Source organism: Cryptomeria japonica, chromosome 11 (genome assembly GCF_030272615.1).
Source record: "Cryptomeria japonica chromosome 11, Sugi_1.0, whole genome shotgun sequence".
In the NCBI taxonomy this organism is placed as follows: Eukaryota; Viridiplantae; Streptophyta; class Pinopsida; order Cupressales; family Cupressaceae; genus Cryptomeria; species Cryptomeria japonica.
In genome coordinates this window covers 44,567,022-44,586,946 of record NC_081415.1, presented here as the reverse complement: position 1 = coordinate 44,586,946, position 19,925 = coordinate 44,567,022, and the positions used below count along the sequence as shown (strand labels likewise).

The window sequence follows — 19,925 nt, the reverse complement described above, 5'->3', positions numbered from 1 at the left end:
CCTGCAGAGTCCACCACGAACGATAGGTGTTTGAAATTTGAAACTTGTAGAGCGACACAAATTGTAGAGCGACTGTTAAATATGCATACTTCAAAATTTTTCGTGGTACACTAGTTAATATAGTAGAGGAGGGTCTATAAGAGTGTAAAGCGGAAAAATCAAACCCTAGTCGTTCTCCCCTCCCCAACTCCAAGGAGAGAGAAGGGAGAGTCACTAGGGTTGATGGTTTTCACTTAGGAGGGACTTTACATTCAAAAGAGGGGTTGAAACCCACAAGATCCAATCCCACGCAATGCAAGATTGGATTCTATATGAGTTTCAAGGGTTGTGATAGCAAGGATACCCTCTTTTGTAAAGAATGTAGATAGAAAGATTGAACTAGGAATGCATAGAAAGTGAGAAAGATTCGCTTATAAACTGAGTTAGGGATATGATATGAAGCTGCGGACCTGGAATTAACAGTAAAATGTCGAGACGGCGCTGTCCTGCAAATTTGAGCAAAAGTTGACGGGACGATGGCGCCCGGCGTGCACACGGTCCTCCGAAAAATCCGCGAAACGAAGGGGGATCTGTTCGTCTCTGCACAAGGATTCCAGATCTTCAATTTCAGCCGCGTACCTGCAACCTACACACAGAAAAGCGAAGACAATTGGGGGGTTAGGGATTAGGGGTTTGCCCTTAGGTCAAACCCCGGTTTTGGAATTAACCAAGAAATGAGAAATGCTGTAAATGTAATGTAAAACAAGTACTAATACCTTGTTGTAAGGATGTTTGTATCCTTATATGCGAAGGTATAGATGTTGTTGTATGTTGTATGTTTGTATGTTGTAGTATGTGATCTCCTCTTCAATGGTTGAATCCTTGTCTTGAATGCAACACTTAGCCTTGAATGGAGACTTAGAATGATCAATTGCTTGAAGGAATGCTTGAATGCTTGAATGCTTGAATGTTTGAATAGAGTTTCCACGTCTTGTACACATATGTCCTTCCTCTCTTCGACCTCCTCAAATGGGAGAGGAAATGTAGTTTATATACTTGTCAATTAGGGTTAAAAGACTAATTTTCCCGACCTTAGGCCGACCAGGAAATGTTATTTTCCAATTTGCAAACAAAAAGGCCCGAAGTCCCATAGGAGACCGGGCCCAAAATAGGGCCAGGGACCAGGGCGCTGGGCGCCATGGTCCTGGGGGACCAGGGCGCTGGGCGCTCTGGTCCCACCTCCCGGAACAACAGGGTGCAAGGAGGATCAGGCAGGGTGCTGGAAAAATGCAGTTTTTGGTGTCATGAGCAAGTTTCGGGGTCTCCATTCAGGTTCAGTGTTGCGTCGCCATCGTGAAGACCCAAATGCGGTCGAAATTGCAAGTGTCGCAATTTTAGGACGCTACAAAGAGATTAGCACAATCCACTAGGAAAAACAAAAAAATAAATTTTGAATAAACTAGTAATTGAATTTGATTTGTTTTCTTAGAATAAAAAAATTGATTTAGCTTGTCTTTAAAAAAATAGATTTAATTTATTTTTTAAAAATATAAATTTTATTTAATTTCTTTTAAATTATCATAATAATGACATCTCTCATTATTTTTTAGATAAATTTTAATATACTAATAATACAGTACCTGCGCTGCTGCCAAATTAAAAACACACACACAAAATTAAAAAATATCCAACTATAATTCTGGATAGAAATGAATTTTTTATTTATTTTCAATTATATACGGTCAAATGTAACTGCGTAGACGTCGCCGTTGAATGTGAATCCAACTTAATTAAAAGCCAAATTAAACAATGAACACCCATTTGCTTCTATACAAACCCCTTCGTATCTCCATGGAATCTTAGCACAGAAAAGGTTCAGAGTTCGAATCCTGTCTGCGAAAAAGAAAAACGTTAAAAAACTTTCAGTGCGTATACTTCCAGTTCTGCATTTTTAAAAAACTTTCAGTGCGTATACTTCCAGTTCTGCATTTTTACACATTTGGCGACCTTTTAATGTTTACTTGAAATACTGTACGAAACAGAAATCACATATGTGCAGGAATGCCATTTGTTGAACTAATGGCGAACATATTACAATTGACGGCGTGGGAGGACGAAGCGTACCCTTCAAAGAACGATCTTTTGGCGGTGCCTCTGTTTGCACTGTTCTTTCCTGCAGTTAGATTGTTCTTGGACACTTTTGTTCTCGAGGTGATTAATTCTCTGCATTTTAAGTTTTTTGTTTTATTTGTTTTAATAAAAAAAAGATTTTTCAAAATAATTATCGATTGGCAATGAATGGCTCGAAACTTCGATCTCAACAAAAATTTGCTTTTCGCAATTTCCTAAGAAAAAATCTCTCTTTTAATGATATGAATTTGTGAAAGCTTGAATTTTAAAATATTCTAATAACTTTTATTTTTTTCACTCTCTGCATTTAATACTATAATAAACAGTTCGGTTTTGCATTGTAATTTCACCATATTGCATTCAGTGTATGGTCAAATACTGAATCGATAGATATTTAATGCACCTTGCTTGGAATTTGTTAGTAAGTTTCTTTTATTTGTGTTTACATAATTTATTTAATTTGTAAATTTCGTTTTTCTCGGCAACCTTAGGCTTGAAGGTTACCCCCTTTGGTCAGAGTCGCCCTGGAGTTAGATTCTGCCTTGTCCATCTTTAAATTTGGTAAGTAGATTCGGTATCTTTTTCTGTTAAAGTCACAAGGGATTGTATCAGGCTTCGTAGGTTGATTTAGCAAATTTGCCCTTATTGTGGCAACCTTTGAATTAGAAGAGACAAGGGAGGGTTACGTCTTTTATTAAAATTACCAGGGACTTGTATCAGGCGCTGCCTGTTGATTTAGTGAGATTACCTTTGTTACACGTGATTCTTAGATGACACAATGGAGGGTCTCCCTTCCAACATATTCTTCATCTGAAATTTGCACCTAGTTTTGTTTTATTCTAATTTGGCGGATTCTCTTCCTTTTGGGGAACCTTTGGCTTTAATGCCATGACATGGGGTATCTCTTCAATCAAAGTCGCCCTTGGAGTTGTGCCTGGTCTTGCTCATGTTTACTAATCTGAAAACTAACCTTTTTCAAGGCAAGCTTTGGCTAGATGCTCAGAATCAGGGACATATCTTCTGTCAAATCTCCCTGGACTGACACCCATCCTTGCTCATTTGTAATTTGGTAAATTTTCTGTTTTTGGGTGAACTTTCGAATTTAGATGTCACGAGAGGGGTATCTCCTGTCAAAATTACCTGGGACTTGCATCTCACCTTATAGCACTTATGGCGCTGTGTCATGCCAAACATGTTGAATGTGTTACTTTACTCAATTTCAACACTTTATCTTGTCCAGTGTATCGGATGCAATAGTCAGCCTATTTCAATTAACACTTAATCATGTCCAGCATGTTGAAAGAAAGATTTTATCTAATTTTGAGACTTTATAATGTCCAGTTTGTTGGATGCACATTTTACACAGTTCTATAACTTGATCATTTATGGTATGCACATATGGTATTTCATTGACTTTCATGTCCAGCATGTTGGATGAAACATTTTACCTAATTCTGAAACATTATTATGTCCAGTTTGGTGGATGTCATATTTTACCCAACTCTATTTCTTTGTCATTTTCAGTTTGCAGATATGGTATTTCATCTAATTTCAACAGTTAATCATGTTCAGTGCATTGGAGGTGGTATTTAACTCAACTTCAATAATTTATCATGTCCAGCATCTTGGATGCTTGCCTGTGGGGTATGAGGAGTCATGGTGGTCGGCCATCCAAAGACCATGTTGTCGAGGGCAATGGGAGCAAGCAGTGCTTATGAAGATTAACTGGTTTGATCTTGAACCTTCAGGGTTGCATGCAGGAGCTTATGCTTATCCCCAATCTTAATATAGGGGGCCAGATGAAAACATAGAGCACTGGAAGAAGGAAAGAAATTTGATGTGCCAACTACAAAAGACTCAGAAAACACAATGATAGGGAAAACAGTACCACACTTTAAAGAGCTGAGGACAAAGAAACCACTGAAGATTGCTGCATTGACTGCGAGCATTTCTATTACTAGCGAGAGGATGGAGACAGTTGGCAAAAGTTGTTCCAAAAGTCAGAAGGAACCACCAGGGGTGCCATAGAAACAAGTTAAAGGTAGGGAGAAGAATGCTAGGTAAAAACTGGAGCAAAGGAGAAATGACCAGAAAAGGGAGGGGGTGTAGAAGAAGGAGAATGATAATGTGTGAAGTGGAGAGGGAAATGAATGTCTTGGACTTAACAATTGATAGGTGATGCTACTTCTGTGTCTTCAACCTTTAAGATATTGAAGAATAGAGCTGCAAAGGCTTGCAATTAATGTGGCCAACATCCCCAAAAATGAAGCTGTGAAAGAAAGGCAATGGAAAATGAAAAAGGTGAGGACATTAAAAACCAAGCTGTCAACAAGGGGAAAAGCAAGTGGAAGCAACGAAGAAGATAGATTGAAACAAAAAAATCCATAATTAGATTAGCAGCCCATGATTGGAACAAGAAGAACTTAGATGAGTAACTAAACCAGTTTTTTTTTTTTAATATTAAATATAGAGAATAATTTTTTACAAAAAAAGCAGTAGCGAGAGATTTCTGAGGACAAGCCTCAACAACTTCAAACCTGACCTAAGAAAGACCACTTAGTGAATACTAACAGCCATGCCTGTGTACATATTGAGCATACTATGTATCCTAGTCTTATACAAAATTTGCATATACATCTTCATATACATAAGACAACGAACAACCACAAATAGATATAGACAAAAAACTACAGAGGTAGGCCAAATCATAGGCTCAATGCTCCTGAGAGTGCTCATGGCAAGGCTCCATCCAAGCAGTCCATCCTAGCGGGCCTAGGAGGGTTCCTGGCTTGCCAAACCTCAGCTTTGAGCTTCTCTAAAGCAGCAGCAAAAGCTGTTTGATCTGCTGCAATCCGTTTCCATTCAAATCCGTTCTCCAACTCATATATGAACATGGTGGCATGACCGTCTTGGAGGAACCGCCTGAACTTATTCTTCTCAATCCTCATTATAACGAAGACCTGCACAGCAATAAAATAGATGATGAGTCCACGAAATGTCTCAGTAAGGATCCCTGTTTTACCTTGGAATTTGTCTTCATTTCTAATTTTCCAAATGTACCATAAGATTTCAGTAGAAAGAATGTGCCAAAATAAGTTAGAATCTTTTCTTAATCCATGAAAGCAACCAGTAAGAATTTCCATGATTGTAATCTGGTTAGGAATCGTAAAACCAAACAATAACCATATCTCTTTAGCAATAGTACATTCAAAAAATATGTGCCTAACAGATTTGGGCATTCTACAAATGTTGCATATGTCACCATTGGAATGATCTTTTCTAAAAGGGAGCCTGTCAATAAGCAACAACCACCTAAAACATTTTTTCTTAGGTGGAATAAGACTGTTCCATAGATTAGTGAAAATATTCTGCCACTGTTTTAAGGAAAAATCTGCATACCACAGTGCATTAGTATGATTGATAATAGATTCATCATAAGAAAGAGTATTATAGACAATGATAGATTTCACATTAGATATACAAATATCATTATTCCATTTAAATGAAGTAAACCTGATAACATCATGTTGTGATGTATTCACACATCGCCCCTTTGCAAATGGGGACCCCTACTTTTTGCTTTCTAGGGTTAGTTTTCTTGGTCTTTTAGGTTCTTGGCTATTAGCCTTTGCATTGAAGAGTTGTCAGAGAGATCATTAGGATAGCAAGCTCTGCTTGAGTTGAGGTGGGTCAGTAGGTGGTCCAGGTCAGGGTTTCTTTGAAAGCCTTCTCCAAGTCAGGCTTTGCTCTTGTTGATAGGTTATGTCTTGTTTGAGTTTGAGGAAGTCAATGAAGGTTTGTGAGTGAGTATCATCAAGGATTTTCCCTTTGAGGTTTTGAGATTGGTCCAATTGATGAATGATGAAGTTCTAGGCATTGATTGATGTGAAGCTGACCTATTTATCTTGAAAAATACCTAACAACCAAGTCTACACTTGAAAATTTGGAGAAAGGTCAAGAATTTGAGCATTTTTGCAAATTTCGCTCCTGACCCTTCCAAAGGGTCCAGAGCGAAATCTTCCTTAACTCCCTTCTGACTCCTATTCTAGACAAAACTTTCACTTTAAGGCATGGATTGGGGGGAAATAAGCTTGAGTTCACCTTTGGAGACGCCTTGGATAATCTTGGACATGAAAATTTGATGAAAAGGTTAAGATTTAAACCTAAAAGACAAATTTAGCTCCCGACCCTTCCAAAGGGTCCAGAGCGGAATTCCTGAATAGGTCCTGTCCTTCCAGGGGTACCTAGGCGAAATGGTTAAAATGCACTTTTCATCCAACTTTTGAGCCAGGAACTCCTTTAAGGTGGTTTGTTAGCATGTCTTGAGGTCAGGACAATGTGAGTAAGGGTAAAGTTTGAATGTTTGAGTGATATTTAAGGCCAAAAGCAAAATTTCGCTCCTGACCCTTCCAAAGGGTCCATAGCGAATTTCCTTGGATCTCTCTTCTAGGTCCTAATTTGCCTTATAAATCTTGTCCTTATGGTGTAGTGAAGAGAGAATTGATGTGTGAAACAGAGTGAAGTGAGGAAAAGTGAGGAATATGTGCAAAAAGCAAAATTTCGCTCCTGACCCTTCCAAAGGGTCCAGAGCGAAATTTTTTCAAGCTCCTGACCCTTCCAAAGGGTCCAGAGCGAAATTCCCCAAAAGACTTATTTATTCACTAAGGACCTTGAATGGTGGTCATGCATGGCAGAGAAAAGGATCAAAGATCAAGTCTAAAGCAAAGATGAGTGAAAAAGGATGAGAATTGAGCCTAATTGAGCAATTTCGCTCCTGACCCTTCCAAAGGGTCCAGAGTGAATTTCTCCATGAAGCATTATACCTTGCTCCAACCTACAAACTAACTAATTCCCAAGCATTTCTTCAAGGCAAAAGGCTTGTTTTTGATGATTAAAGGATGAGAAATGAAGTGTAATATCCCATTAATTTTTTTTTTGTTTTTTCAGGCCAATAGCAATTCATCCACAACAATTAACCCGTTAAGGTTAGAGTAATAAGCAAAACAACTGAAAGAGAACCCTTCCACCTTTTGTTCACCGAGAGCCCAGACTGGGAGGGTGAGAGCATACAGTGTTCCGGGGATCGTCAGCATCAATAAACAAACTGAAAATTACAATTGCATGGGCGGCAAGCCATCCCCTTCTGCTTATCCAGCAGGATAGAAACTAAACGTCTTGGCGGTGAACCGACCAAGGGAAAGATTACAAGAAACAGAAGTTCAATCACTCTACCGCGTATTTCAGCGGGAGGACAATACATTAACAATCACTCTACCGCATATTTCAGCGGGAGGACCAAAAACATTGAACTTATCACTCGACCACTTATTTCAGCGGGAGGACCAAAAACATTGAACTTATCACTCGACCACTTATTTCAGCGGGAGGACCAAAAACATTGAACTTATCACTCGACCAAAAACATTGAACTTATCACTCGACCACTTATTCAGCGGGAGGACTGAAAATTACAAATTATTGCATATCAGGCGGCAAGCCAGCCTCTTCCACTTATTCAGCGGGATGAGAGTTACAAAGAGAGAACTGGTTAGTAGTACTATTACCTAACCTTACAATAATAGAAAAGATAGAAGGAGAGTAATGCAGATTTATGTAGTAAAAATATAAATTTCTGTTACAACCAAATCTGCAGGCTGGGAACACAGACCAGCAGCCCAGATAAATGCCAAAATATTCATATCTCCCTCATTTTACATCCGATTTAGCTCAAACCAGTCCCAAACCCACCGTACAACATAAGCAATGCTAACCAATCAAAACAACACCCCAAAAAGACCCCTATTTATTTTGCACGCATCCCAATGCAAGGCAGAAAACCCACGCCTAGACTAGGAATTTCGATTTTGCATAATTAATTCAAAACTCAAACAAACGTGCTAAAAACTTACAAACTTATTCACCAATGCTGGGAAGGAAGATAGGATTGATACCCATAACTGTCAGACGCTCCAGCAAAGAGGTGTGAGCAAAAATATGCTTCAGCCACAGGCAAAACCAGCAAGTACAGAATCGTTGCAACACCAAGATGTCAATGGCAAAGCTCTGAAAACGGTAGAGGAATACAAGGCACAGCTAGGTACTGTATTTCAAGTATGAAACCGGGTAGCACTAGGGAGACGCACTCCGAAGCCTCAAGTTCTGTCGCCAATCCGGCAGCATAACATTACAGATTTTCAAGATGATGCAAATGGGAACCCAAGCCTCATATTTATAACTTCATTCAACAAATTCAAATGACATCCCTCCAAATTCTACGCTTGCATTTGAATTTCATTTCCACTTACATGTGGACCCAAGTGTAGCGCCCAAACTCCTAAGTCAAAACTCACGCCCAGGAAGGGGGAGGACCCACGTTGGACACTTAGGCACAAAATGGCGATGTAAAGTGAAATAATATCCCTTTTAAAAATATTTCACATCCCATAAAACAACTGAATTTCGCTCAAACTTAGGATTAAACAGGCATTAATCCCAAATTTAATAAACCAGTAGCCAATAAATAGATTAATTAAATATTAACCTTAGGAAAGGAAATAATATTTAATTATGTTGCAAATGTCTCCCGCACTGATTATTATCACCTCCAAGATGAAACTGAGCCTAGACGACCACAGACTGCTGCAGAATTTAGACCCCTGTCTATTGCCAAAATTAGAAATGTGCCACCCAGCCACTTACTAAAAATAGTAAGTCAAGATTTAAGGCTCAGAAAAATATGATCATCGCGTCCAGAGGCAAAGCAAGGAGTGCTCAGTAGGACAATGGCATTAGAACGGTCATCCCCTGACTTACTAAAAATAGTAAGTCCTCATTTCATCGATGCTAGACCCTGATTACTCATTCCACCTAGCCTACGGGTCTCAGGAATAGGCTAATGGACCACTGAAAGAACATCAATGAGAAGGGGACATTACATGAAGTTTTGTGAAGGAAGATCAAGCAAAATGCAAATTTCGCTCCTAACCCTTCCAAAGGGTCCAAAGCGAAATTCCTAGCAAGACTCTTTATTTTGCCTAAGGACCTTGTTTTAAGCTAAATAGATGGCGAATTCAATTGATTATGGCAAGAGGAGATTTGATAAGTCAAGTTCAAGGCAAAGAAAGGAGAAAGGAAGTATGAAATGAGCCTAAGGAAGAATTTCGCTCCTGACCCTTCCAAAGGGTCCAGAGCGAAATTTCTTAAAACACTATTTTCCTCCTTATTCAAGCCAAGATCTTTGTTCCTAAGACATGGTGGAGAGAGGATGGATATATACGTGCCTTAGGAACTGAATAGAAGTGAAAGCAATGATGGATTTGAGGGTAAAAGACAAATTTCCCTCCTGACCCTTCCAAAGGGTCCACAACGAATTTTTTTAGAATCCTCCCTTTGCTTCAAATTTGAACTAAATTTTGTGCCTTGAAGCCTTAGTTAGGATGTCATCATGCCTTGGAAGCAATTGAGGGGTGAAAAGGTGGAAGAATTAGGCCTAAAATGCAAATTTCGCTCCCGACCCTTCCAAAGGGTCCGGAGTGAAATTTTTTCAAGCTCTTGACCCTTCCAAAGGGAATAGAGCGAAATTCTTAAGAACTCCTTTTGCTCCCAATTTTGTATCAAGCCTAATGTTGATTGAAGTGGATTGAACTTAGAGGCATCCTTAGGCATGCATTTGAGTGAGTGGTGGTCACAAAATGTGAAGAATTTGTCCTAAAATGCAAATTTCGCTCCTGACCCTTCCAAAGGGTCCAGAGCGAAATTTATTAAAACACTATATTGCCCCTTGTTTGAAGCCTAGATTTTGTCCCTATGGCGTAAGATTGATGTATTCTTGCCTTGAGAAGAGATTTGAAGCAAAGAAATGATGAAAATTGAGCTAAAATGCAAATTTCGCTTCTGACCCTTCCAAAGGGTCTAGAGCGAAATTCCTAGGAGGTCTGATGTTTTGACTAGGTCCTTGAGCAAAACCCATTCCTAAGCAATTTTGGAGGCAAATGATTTGATCTTGGTAAGGTAAGGTTGAAAATGAGGTCTAATTGAGCAACTTTGTCCAATTTCGCTCCTGACCCTTCCAAAGGGTCCAGAGCGAATTTCACTATAGGGCTTGTCCCTGGAGAGGATTTTGAGCTAATTTCATTCTAATGCCTTCTTGTTGATGATCTAAGGTGAGAAATATCATGTTGGAATGAATATATCATGTATTCTTAATCATCTTTTGTTTGTTTTGCAGATCAACAACATCAAGATGGAGGAAGATCAGGCCAGGACAAAGGCGACCTCTTCAAGTTTCATCATTATTGAGGACACTTCAAATGCGTGAGAGAGGACTCAAGATGCTACTAAGTTGAAGGACTTCAAGTATTCAAGGGATTGCAAGCGATGGGGCTAACCATCCTCAAAGACCTCATTCTACCACATGAAGAAACCACAAGATGTTAAGAAGAAAGATCTTATAAACACTTCAAGGCGAGGTGAGCTACCAGAGAAAGAAAACTTGACAGTGAGGAGGCTTCATCAAACACATGGGAGTCAAGGAGGTACATCATTCATCGCATCAAAGACAAAGGAGGATCAACCAAGGCACAAACGCCAGACAAGGTGGCATCCCAGTCACTATTCCTCCAGTCAGATAGCTCCACCTCAGCATGTCCAAATTCAATGTACCTGACTCACTAGTGATGGCACAAACTTCAAGGCACCTACCCTTGACATCTATTGGTCCACATTCATGGAATGCAATTTTCTCATTGGCTAAGGAGAGTTTCTTGTAACAAACCCTAATTAGGGTTTTCATTGTAAAATCTTGGCCATTGATCTTAAATTGATCTAAGCCATTGAATTGTATTGAGAGCATTAGAAATGGCTCAAGCTCTTCATTTGTAAGGGTTAATAGGGGAGATATAGTCAGTAAAATAGAATAGCAAATAGAATAGCAATTAGAGTAGATTAGGAAGAGAAGGCAAGAAATTGTTGCCTTGATTGTAAATTAACTCCATTTTCATTGAAGTTATGGTGAAGGGTTTTGTTTCTTTGCAATATGCATGGTCTCTTGTTGAATCTTCATTTTAGATGGTAAATAATTAGATTGAATGAAGGAAGTTATTGAATGCACTCGCGTGGAATCCGCCTAGTCCAAATCACTAGCCCCTTGTTGATTGTAAGTGCGCCCTGTGTGGTCAACTGGCATAGAATGAGCTTAATCTCGAGTCGTTACACGTCTATTGTTCATGCATTATCTTGAATGGTGATTAGTGTCTAATGGTGTACGATTTGAACATATTCGAAGCATCCCTTAGAAAATCGCACTGAGTTGGTGTTGAATTGTTCAGCTCGATGGTGAGACCCAGCCCAGTAGGATTCCAACTAGTCATTCATCCATCTTCTCGCATTCTAGGTCTTAGAGTAGACTTTCCAAGCCTTGTATCTTTTGATGTTTCTTTATCTTCCAGCCAATAGATAGGATTCAAGCTCCAGCAGATTAAACACTCAGGCTATCAAACGTAAGTCCCCTTGTGATTCCAGCATAATCACATCACACCAACAGAGCTTATCCACATGTAGAGAATCTACATATAAGAACCTTGGAGTTGCCTCGATTGATCCTTAGGCGAAATCTTTAGCATTCGGGGAAACTTTGTTCAAGAGAGGATAAGATACCTTAGTATTTTATTCTGTGTTCGTGTGTGCATAAAAAACACATCAACACATCCACATTGCATGGTTTAGGTAACTGAAGAGCAACACAAGCTTTGTTAACCATATTATAAGTTCTTCTTTGAGAAGAAGGAAGATCATATCTAGAGCTAAGAGCTTACCAACTCTTAAGCTTATCTTTATCCATAATATCATTAAAACAACAAATACCTTTATTCACCCAAGCCTTGGTCGAGCAGCCTTGTGTAAGCGCAAGCGGTTTGGATGAGTGAAACAAGTTCCACCATATAGATCTCTCCCCATGAATGAGTTCACTGCCGTTGGCCCTATTATTGGTGATGAATTGCCTAACTATTTCCCAGGCCCTCCATATAGATTTAAATACACACGAACCCTGCACTGAGACTGGGAACTCCCCAGCAACTAGGTCACAAAAGGTTAAAGACTTCCAAGATTTCGCCCCCTTAGGAACAACCCTCTTAATATTGTTCCTAACCAATATTTTCCATGGTTCATTGCCTTCAAGAGCCTGAAAGATCGATTTAGCAGCCAGTGAAATCCCTTGGTGTTTCAGATCCTTCAGCCCAAGTCCTCCCATCTTTTTCTCAGAATGACACCAGGTCCATTTAACTAAATGTTTCTTGTTATTGCCTCTGCCATCAGACCACAAAAATTTCCCAATAACCTTCTGGATCTCAAGGATCTGATAATTGCAAAACATCCAGATAGATGAATAGTAGATGTTATATGATGAAAGTATCTTCTGGCACACTTGCACTCTCCCAGCCAGTGATAAATATCTGTTGTTCCATTTATGTAGCTTCTTGTCAATTTTGTTTCTTACCCACATCCACATGTCCTTTAAAGAAGGGGAAATAGAGAAGTGGATCCCTAAATATCTGAAAATCTTATTGGGACCCCCCCACTGAAATCCAAATTGTTGAAGCCAGTCTGGCAGGTCCTCTCTCCACCCAAGCAAGGTGGACTTAGGCTGAGAAATTTTGGCCCCTGAAATCTCCTCTAGAAACTTCATCTTTCTAACCAAGGCCTCCATATTTTGTTTAGTGTGTTCAATAAATAATGCAGTGTCATCTGCAAATTGTATGTTAACCAAATCAGACCCATTAGAAAGCATAACACCTTTAACCCTAGGGGATATAGTGTAATCTCTCAGAATGTAGAATAGCGCATCAGAGGCAATAACAAATAAGAGGCAATAACAAGTAAGGCTGGGGCGAGGGGGCAACCCTGCCTGATGGACCTCCCAAGTTTAATGACCTGAGTGAGAGAACCATTTACCTCAACTTGCGCAGAGGCATCCTTGAGTAGAACCCTCATAAAACGACAAAACTTATTAGGGAACCCAAAAGCTTCTAACGTCATCAAGACAAACTCCCACTCCACTCTATCATAGGCTTTCTCGAAGTCTAGAAGGAACTGTAAAGCGGAAAATCGCGGTCGAACCCCAGTTGGTCTCCCCTCTTCTAACTCCAAGGAGAGAGAAGGGAGGTTCGCTAGGATTCGATGGGTTTTCACTTAGGGAGAAGACTTTACATTCAAAAGAGGGGTTGAAACTCATAAGATCCAATCCCACACGATGTAAGATTGGATGCTAAATGAATTTCAAGGGTTAGGAAAGCAAGGCTACCCTCTTTTGTAAAGAATGTTGATTAAGGAAATTAAGCTAAGGATGCATAGAAAGTCATAAAGATTCGCTTATAAACTGAGTTCGGGTTATAGGATGAAGCTGCGGACCTGGAATTAGCAGTAAAATGTCGATACGGCGCTGTCCTGCAAATTTGGGCAAAAGTTGTCGGGACGATGGCGCCCGGCGCCACGGTCCTCCGAAAAATCCGCGAAACGAAGGGGGATCTGTTCGTCTCTGCACAAAGATTCCAGATCTTCAATTTCAGCCGCGTACCTGCAACCTACACACAGAAAAGCGAAGACGATTGGGGGGTTAGTGATTAGGGGTTTGCCTTTAGGTCAAACCCCGGTTTTGGAATTAACCAAGAAATGAGCAAGAGCTGTAAATGTAAATGACTGTAAAACAAGTACTAATACCTTGTTCTAAGGATGTTTGTATCCTTATGTGCGAAGGTTTAGATGTTGTATGTTGTATGTTGTAGCATGTAGTATGTGATCTCCTCTTCAATGGTTGAATCCTTGACTTGAATGCAACACTTAGCCTTGAATGGAGACTTGAAATGATCAATTGCTTGAATGCTTGAATGCTTGAATGCTTGAGTATAGTTTCCACGCCTTTTCCATCATATCGAATGAAAGAAGAAAATGTAGTTTATATACTTGTCAATTAGGGCTGATAGACTGATTTTCCCGACCTTAGGCCGACCAGGGAAGTATATTTCCAAATTGCAATCAAAAAGACCCGATATCACTTAGGAAACCGGGCCCAAAATAGGACCCAGGGACCAGGGCGCTGGGCGCTCTGGTCCCACCTCCCGGGACATCAGGGTGCAAGGAGGTTCAGGCCAGGGTGCTTGAAAAATGCAGTTTTCAGTGTCGTGAGCAAGTTTTGGGGTCTCCATTCAGGTTGCGTGTTGCGTCGCCATCGTGAAGACCGAAATGCAGTCGAAATTGCAAGTGTCGCAATTTTAGGACGCTACATTTAGCCCCCACTTTAGCGGGAGTATGTATGCTCATACTTTCGGTAAAGTACAAGGAAACAACGTTGAAAGACTTCCACCACGTCAAGGAGGCAAGATACACCAAGCCCCCAGTGGACTAAGGATCTTACAACTTCGATTGACAAAGTAAAAGGGAAGATCACGAGGAAGAACCATGACTGTCAGTAGTAAGGTTCCCTCACTATGAGTCATGCAAAAGAAATACCAAAAATCTTCAAGACAAAGCTAAGTTTGCCAAGAAATTTTCAAGTATCTTTGAAAGGATAGACAGGGTGTATGCCCCCCTACGTTAAAACGATCGCACACGCCTCAACGGGGGTGATTGTTTTAACATAGTGATACACATAAGAAATGAGAAAGGAAAAAGGAGCACGTTATCGCAAAGATTTAGCCCCCAAGTGTGAGATAAACCCAAGGATAATAGACACAAAACACAAAGCACGAGGTGACTTCGCTTTCCTCGAGGTCAGTATGCTGTATGATAAGTCATGTATATATCATATGGATGTATGCATAATTGTTCTTCATTCCCCAATCAAGGAAGGTCACCTAGAAGAAGGGAACACATGTGTCTTTTGAGTCAACATGAGAGAGATCGAGAGATCTCAATGCTTTGCATCGTCCTCAAGTAGACAACACTAAGGACGACAAATAGAAGAATGAAAATAACATATAGAAGAAGTAACAAAAGAGAGGGGGAGAGAGTCTGCTATGCTAATGTAACTAGTCTAGCATGTCATCTACCCCCCGATCTTGCTGATCAATGTTTCGGGAAGGCAGGGAACACGCTAGAGGAGGAACATCCAACACAGCAGATGGAGCTATCACAAGATCCAAACAAGGGCTATCTTCATGTTCCAAGCCACATTGTTCTTGTCTAGGAGCTAGGATAAGTGCTTTAGAAAATTCATTAGATAAATGGTTAGCAACATCAACAAGTTCATATTCACTATCAGAAGCAAAGGGAGTAACATTTTCATCTATATCATCATCAAGATTTATAAAAGTAGGATCTTTAACTCGCACAGGATCAAGACCATCATGCATCTTATGTTTAGGAGATTTAGGCTCAATATCCGGCTGAGGAGAAAATGGAATAATGCTTGTTGAAGGTGTTTTTGGAGATTGTAAAGTTTGAGAAGCAACTGCTTGAGCCCTAAGACGACGCTTTCGTCGACGTTCCCGTGTAGAACGATTACGTCTAGTCTTAGTAGGAAGTGTAGAAGGTAGAGGAGGAGGAATGTTCTCATCCTTATCACTTGGGTGTTTAGGTTGTGGTCTCTTAGGCTGGATAATAGGAGAAGAAGAAGGTCTCTTCTCTCTATAGAAGGCAGGAGGAGGAACTGCTCCATATAAAGGAGGAATATTTGGTTTAGGAAGAAGACCAAGTCCATCATGACGAGGAGGTATAGGTCTATTTTTAGAAGATTTTTTAGGCGTAGACATAGTCGCATCCATAGGGACGGGTTGGGAATCTTCTTGGGGAAAGACATTAGTTTTGTCTTTCAAAGGAAGAATTTCCTTCTCAAGAATGATAGGAATGTCAAGTTTAGGTGTTCTAGGTTCACTTAGAGATAGGATCATATCTGTTTTCCACTTTTGATAAGATTTGAAAAGATGATCACTTCGCGGAGGAAGAGATTGGAATTGTTTAGGCCAAAAGTAATCAATAGGAACACTAGAGGTTCTTTCAGCTGGTTTAAAGAGACTATGATTGACAGTAACAACTTCACCATTATGGGGAAATTTCAAACACTTATGAATAGGAGAAGCAATAGCTTTCATGGAAGATAGCCAAGGATAGCCAAGCTTCACACGAAATTGTTCGGAAGATGGAATAATAGCAAAGTTCACATCAAGGGATTTGTTATGGACCTCAATAGGCAATGTAATAGAACCAATTGCAGGAGAAGAAAATGCATCAAATAGTTTCACAATCACATCTGTTTTGTCATAGATCACTTGATTCAATTGCAAAGTAAAAAGAAATTCTTCAGTAATAACATTAACCATGCACGAAGAATCAATAAGCACTCCACGGCAAGGCATATTCTTGACTTTTGCAACTATGTATAAAGGACCATCAGGTGCCCTAATGGTTTCGCTAGAATCAAATGTGATGGAAGGTTCTTTAGGGATTTCTTGCTGCTCTACAAAGTTAATCACATTCGGAGTCATAGACACAAGACCATCAGATGAGAAAGAGGAATCATTAGCCTCAATCGCATTAGAGGTATGAGAAGGTAATGGATCAGTAAAAATCTGAAGATTTTGGTTAGGAGGAGCTACAGATGTGTTGCCTTTATCATTCACTCCAGAAACAGAAATAGTATTATTATCAATCAAATCTTGAATTTTACCCTTTAAAGAAAAACATTTTTCAGTATCATGCCCAGGCTGACGATGAAAGTGACAAAAAGCTTTGTGATCAAAATAAGGTGAAGTAATCTTTGCAGGATCAATTTGTCTTATAGGAGGAAGGGTAAGCACATTTTGTCCCAATAACTTATTCATAATACTATGCAATGATTCATTCAAAGGAGTATACTTTCTTTCTTTCTTGAAAAATTTAGAAATAGGAGGCACACCTGATGCTGCATTCACATTGTTGTTGATGATGTTTTCATTGAATTTGATAGAATCTCTGTTCGGTTTAAACTTCCCAAATGGTTGTTGACTGCTATCACCCTTATCACTCGGAGCCATAGGATGTGATTGTTCCATTTGACTCACAGTCAGTTGATAATTGTGAAGAGTGGCACACAATTGTTGGAAAGAAGTAAACTCAGAAAACAGAAGTTTGTCTCGAATATCTTTTTGCAAATTAGAAATAAAGATTCTTTGAATATCATTGTCAGGCACTGGAAAAGAAATTTGAGCATACAAATGCTTATATCTACCAATGAAATCAGTCACTTTTTCTTTAACACCTTGTTTACAATGCATTAAATCAATCAAAGTAACTTTAGGACTTATATTGTTTTGAAATTGTTGAATGAAAGCATTTGCAAGTTGTTCGAAAGAAGTAATAGAATAAGAAGGCAACGAGCAATACCATTGTAGGGCTTTGTCTCTTAATGTTCTAGTAAATAGTTTTGCAAGCAACCTTTGGTCATAAGCAAAATCAGTACATATTGTTTGAAAAGTCTTAACATGTGTTAGAGGATCTCCTTTACCATTATAAAGTTCCAAATGCGGGATTTCAACATGCTTAGGAGGAATAGCTCGAACAATGTCAAGAGAAAGTGGGCTCGCAACATCAAATGTGGGCACACTAAACTTAGATTGATTCATAGAGGCAATTTGTTGCTGTAAAGAAGAGACAGTTTGTGCAAGATTATTAATGGTAGCTTCAGTCGAAGAGTTCATATTAGGTGTGTTAGATTGAGATGGAGGTGTGATGTTATTGAAAGATGGTAAAGAGTAAGGTGGTGGGACCCTATGATAGTCAACCATAGGGGATGATTGGATAGGAGGAACACTACAAGGAGGAATGGAATGGTTAAATGAATTGCCCCCTTGCATCATGTTCATTTGTGAAGATGTAATAGGAACACTCATTGAAGGAATGTACGAAGAAGTTGGATTGTATGAAGGAAGGGGATTAATTGAAGAAGAGGGATTGCCCCCATGACTGGTAATCACAGGAGGAATGTCTTGTATAGAGGTAGCCATGATGTTTGATGTAAAGGTAGGTAAACTAGCAATAGAAGTGGTCAAAGGAATAGAATGATTGACTTGTGTAGGAGGTTGTGTATAACCTAAAGATTCAGCACAACTCTTCATAGGCATCACATTCGAATCCACAATATGTGCAATACCACGCAAAACATCAATTCCATTCTTATCACTTTGAAGCATGCGTTTTAGACCCTCAATTAAAGGAAGAGCTTGACTATTGGGATACTCATGAGACATCCATTGGTGAAAATCGTCAAATTGGTTATCCAATTTGGAAAGTTGTTCAACAGAAACTTCATGGAGAGCTTCTTCATCATTAGGAGGATTAGAGGAATTACCCATGTCCTCGTTAAAAAGACTACTCAAATTAGGTTCCATCTCCTCAGTAGTTAAACCTCGGAAAGACTTAATTCTACAGCTTCGTCTAACGGGAATAGTGTAAGTAGGGCTTATTGTTGTAAAACTCATGCACTAGAGAGAGAGAGAAGATTTTGATTTTAGAGGTAGCAATTTTCAGTAAAACCAGCCAATCTTCCAGATTTAAGCTGTTAAATGCAATCACAACAGTCTCCCGAAATTTCAGAAAAAATGTTCGGGACCGTGGCGCTCGGAGTGCAACACGGTCCTTGCAACTTTTTTCGAAATTTGCAGGGATGAAAGGTATGATGATTTTAGAGCTAATCTGAAAAAATTGAGTGATTTTACGATCTGTAGATAGGCCAAATTAAAGTTGCAAATTCAAAATTGAACCCTATCAAGATTGTCGAAAAATGCAAAATTTGAATTTTGAAAAAGAGAGGGAGACTGAAATTTTGAATTTTATGATTTTAGAGGGAATGTCAAGAGCAATGCAAATTTTGAAATTTAAAAATTGATTCAATTTCACGCAAAATTCAATTTTGAAAGCGGAAATCAAAGTTGTTGTAATTAGGCACTTAATTTCAAAAGTCACAAAATGCAAATATTTGAATAAAGCACTGAAATTTCGAATGAATGCAAATACAATTTTCAGATCTAAGACAGTAAGAACACAATTTTGACACAAAATTTCAGTTTCGATAATTTTTGAATGATTAGGAGCCTTAGACCAAGCAATCACAAGACCAACTTTGACTGTAATTTTGAAAGTGTTATAATTGACAAAATCAGCCAAAATTCTGGATTTTAGCAGGAAAATACAGCAAGATCTCGCTCCCGAAATTTTGGAAAAAATGTCGGGGACGATGGCGCTCGGAGTGCAACACGGTCCTCGCAACTTTTTTCCAAATTTTCAGGGATGAAAGATATTGTGATTTTATTGCGGAATCCAAAGTTACAGCTGATTTGGAGATGTTTTGATTGGTCAAATTGTCGGACAAAGGTTGAATCAAGAGGGTTTCAAAAATTAGGGTTTTGACTTTTAACCACTTAATTTTCAGAATTAAAGCACAAATATGAATTGATAATTTGTAATAGAAGGACAGATCTGAAACAAGCATTAACATTTAGACATTTCGCAAGTTTAATTACTAAAAAGAAATTTTAGGGTTTTAATGCAATCACCTCTAAAACTTTGCAAAAGATCAAACATGGAAATGTAATCAATTTTTTCAGATCTAAGCATGAAAAATCAGAAAGGATGTTCACGTCGGGTTCACCAAAATGTAAAGCGGAAAATCGCGGTCGAACCCCAGTTGGTCTCCCCTCTTCTAACTCCGAGGAGAGAGAAGGGAGGTTCGCTAGGATTCGATGGGTTTTCACTTAGGGAGAAGACTTTACATTCAAAAGAGGGGTTGAAACTCATAAGATCCAATCCCACACGATGTAAGATTGGATGCTAAATGAATTTCAAGGGTT

The 19,925-nt window shown here is 39.2% G+C and overlaps 1 protein-coding gene across 3 annotated transcripts in view; it reads left to right on the top strand.

The window, feature by feature from the left end:
* The first annotated feature begins 1,748 nt into the window (after positions 1-1,748).
* LOC131076789 (ASC1-like protein) overlaps positions 1,749-19,925 on the top strand; it is a 130,180-nt gene continuing 112,003 nt past the window's right edge. The window contains exons 1-2 of one of the 3 annotated variants that reach the window (XM_058014113.2): positions 1,749-1,904; positions 2,022-2,190. In XM_058014113.2, coding sequence (XP_057870096.1) covers positions 2,041-2,190 — 150 coding nt within the window. In that variant the 5' untranslated portion in view covers positions 1,749-1,904; positions 2,022-2,040. Of the gene's footprint in view, positions 1,945-2,021; positions 2,191-19,925 lie in introns of all 3 variants that reach the window. The other 2 variants (XM_058014114.2, XM_058014115.2) reach the window with 2 other exon arrangements.